This window comes from Humulus lupulus, chromosome 9 (genome assembly GCF_963169125.1).
Source record: "Humulus lupulus chromosome 9, drHumLupu1.1, whole genome shotgun sequence".
In the NCBI taxonomy this organism is placed as follows: Eukaryota; Viridiplantae; Streptophyta; class Magnoliopsida; order Rosales; family Cannabaceae; genus Humulus; species Humulus lupulus.
In genome coordinates, this window is record NC_084801.1 from 104,521,870 (window position 1) to 104,523,230 (window position 1,361).

The 1,361-nt window shown below is 38.9% G+C and overlaps 1 protein-coding gene across 1 annotated transcript; it reads right to left on the reverse strand.

The window, feature by feature from the left end:
• Window positions 1-232: 232 nt before the first annotated feature.
• LOC133799915 (uncharacterized) lies at window positions 233-1,117 on the reverse strand. The gene is made up of 2 exons (XM_062237905.1): window positions 505-1,117; window positions 233-462 (listed from the first exon to the last, which is right to left on the reverse strand). The coding sequence occupies exons 1-2, from the start codon at window positions 1,115-1,117 to the stop codon at window positions 233-235; spliced, it is 843 nt and encodes a 280-aa protein (XP_062093889.1).
• Between the last annotated feature and the right edge of the window lie 244 nt (window positions 1,118-1,361).

A 1,361-nucleotide genomic window follows, 5' to 3' on the forward strand; every position in this document is an offset into this window, starting at 1 on the left:
AGATGCTCCGGAAGTGGCTTCAATTCATCTGTAGGAGCTTGAACAATTGATGGCTGCAATTTCTCATTAGAAATCAGCAAATACATAAATTCAACCTTCTTAAAAGTCTTGTCAAAACTACTATTGAGTGCGGTTATGACATCCATGATCTCATCAAAAAAATCTTCATCGGTCAACACAAGATGCACTATCAATGCAACCTCCAAACAATCTTCATTATACAAATCTAGACTCATTGAGAAAGGATATCCAACACATCAAGAGAGCAAACAACATGTACATCACTTGGACACATCATAGCCTCAAAAATATTGAATCGAATTGTCTCCCCATCAAATTCCATGGTCATTGTACCGTCAGACAAATAAATCTTGGTTCTTGCAGTTTTCATGAATGGTCTTCCAAACAAAATTGGAGTGGAGCATGGAATGGATTCATCTTCCATATCAAGAACATAGAAATCTGCTGGAACATTCACTTAAACTAAAACATCTTCTATTACACCTCTGGGAGAAGCATTCGACCTATCAGCAAGTTGAATTATCACCTCTGTTTCTTCAAGTGGACCGAGATTCAATGAAGCATAAATGGAGAATGGCATGACATTTATAGAGGCTCCCAAATCCAACATACAATGCTCAATTCTTTTATTTCCAATAGTGCAAGGGATAGTAAAAGTACCAGGATCCTTACACTTTGGTGGAAGCTTCTTTTGAAGAACCTCAAAAACATTCTCCCCCGCACTAACTTTTTCATTACCCCTCAACTTACGCTTATTAGTGAAAAATTCTTTCAAAAACTTATCATAGTGCGAAACTTGTTTTATAGCGTCAAGAAAAGGAATATTCACTTCTACCTTGCGAAATGTATCAAGAATTTCCTTATCAACCTCTTCGTTTTTAGTCTTCTTCAGTCTGCTTGGGAAAGGAGGTGGGGTGATAAAAGTAGGCTTTGGGGTTGGTTGTGTAGGGTTGGTTGGGTTTGGAGGCACATCTTCATCAACCGAGCAATCAACTTGTGGCTTGGATGACAATTTACTAGGCATTGGAGGACTAGGTGGATCATATTGATTCCTGCTTCTCAAAGTTACTGCACTAGCATTCTCCTTGGGATTCATCTCAGATTATGAAGGAAATTTATTAGACAGATGAGCTTCCAACCTATTATATGATGCTACTAGTTGTCCCAGCTGATTCTCCAAACTTTTGATGGAAGCTTGGGTAGTTTGCTGAAACTGAAGAGTAATTGTAGCAATTGCATTGATTAAATCTTCAGTAGAGGGTTTGGCACTTGGTGGTGGAGCAGCTTGCGGTGCTTGCGATGGTCTTGGTACAAAATTCTGTTGAGACCGCTGTTGAAAA

Coding starts and splice junctions, on each gene's coding strand:
- LOC133799915 (XM_062237905.1), bottom strand. CDS start 1,117: ATGAATCCCAAGGAGAATGCTAGTGCAGTAACTTTGAGAAGCAGGAAT. Junction 463..504: donor GTCGAATGCTTCTCCCAGAG/GTGTAATAGAAG, acceptor ATGTTCCAGCAG/ATTTCTATGTTCTTGATATG.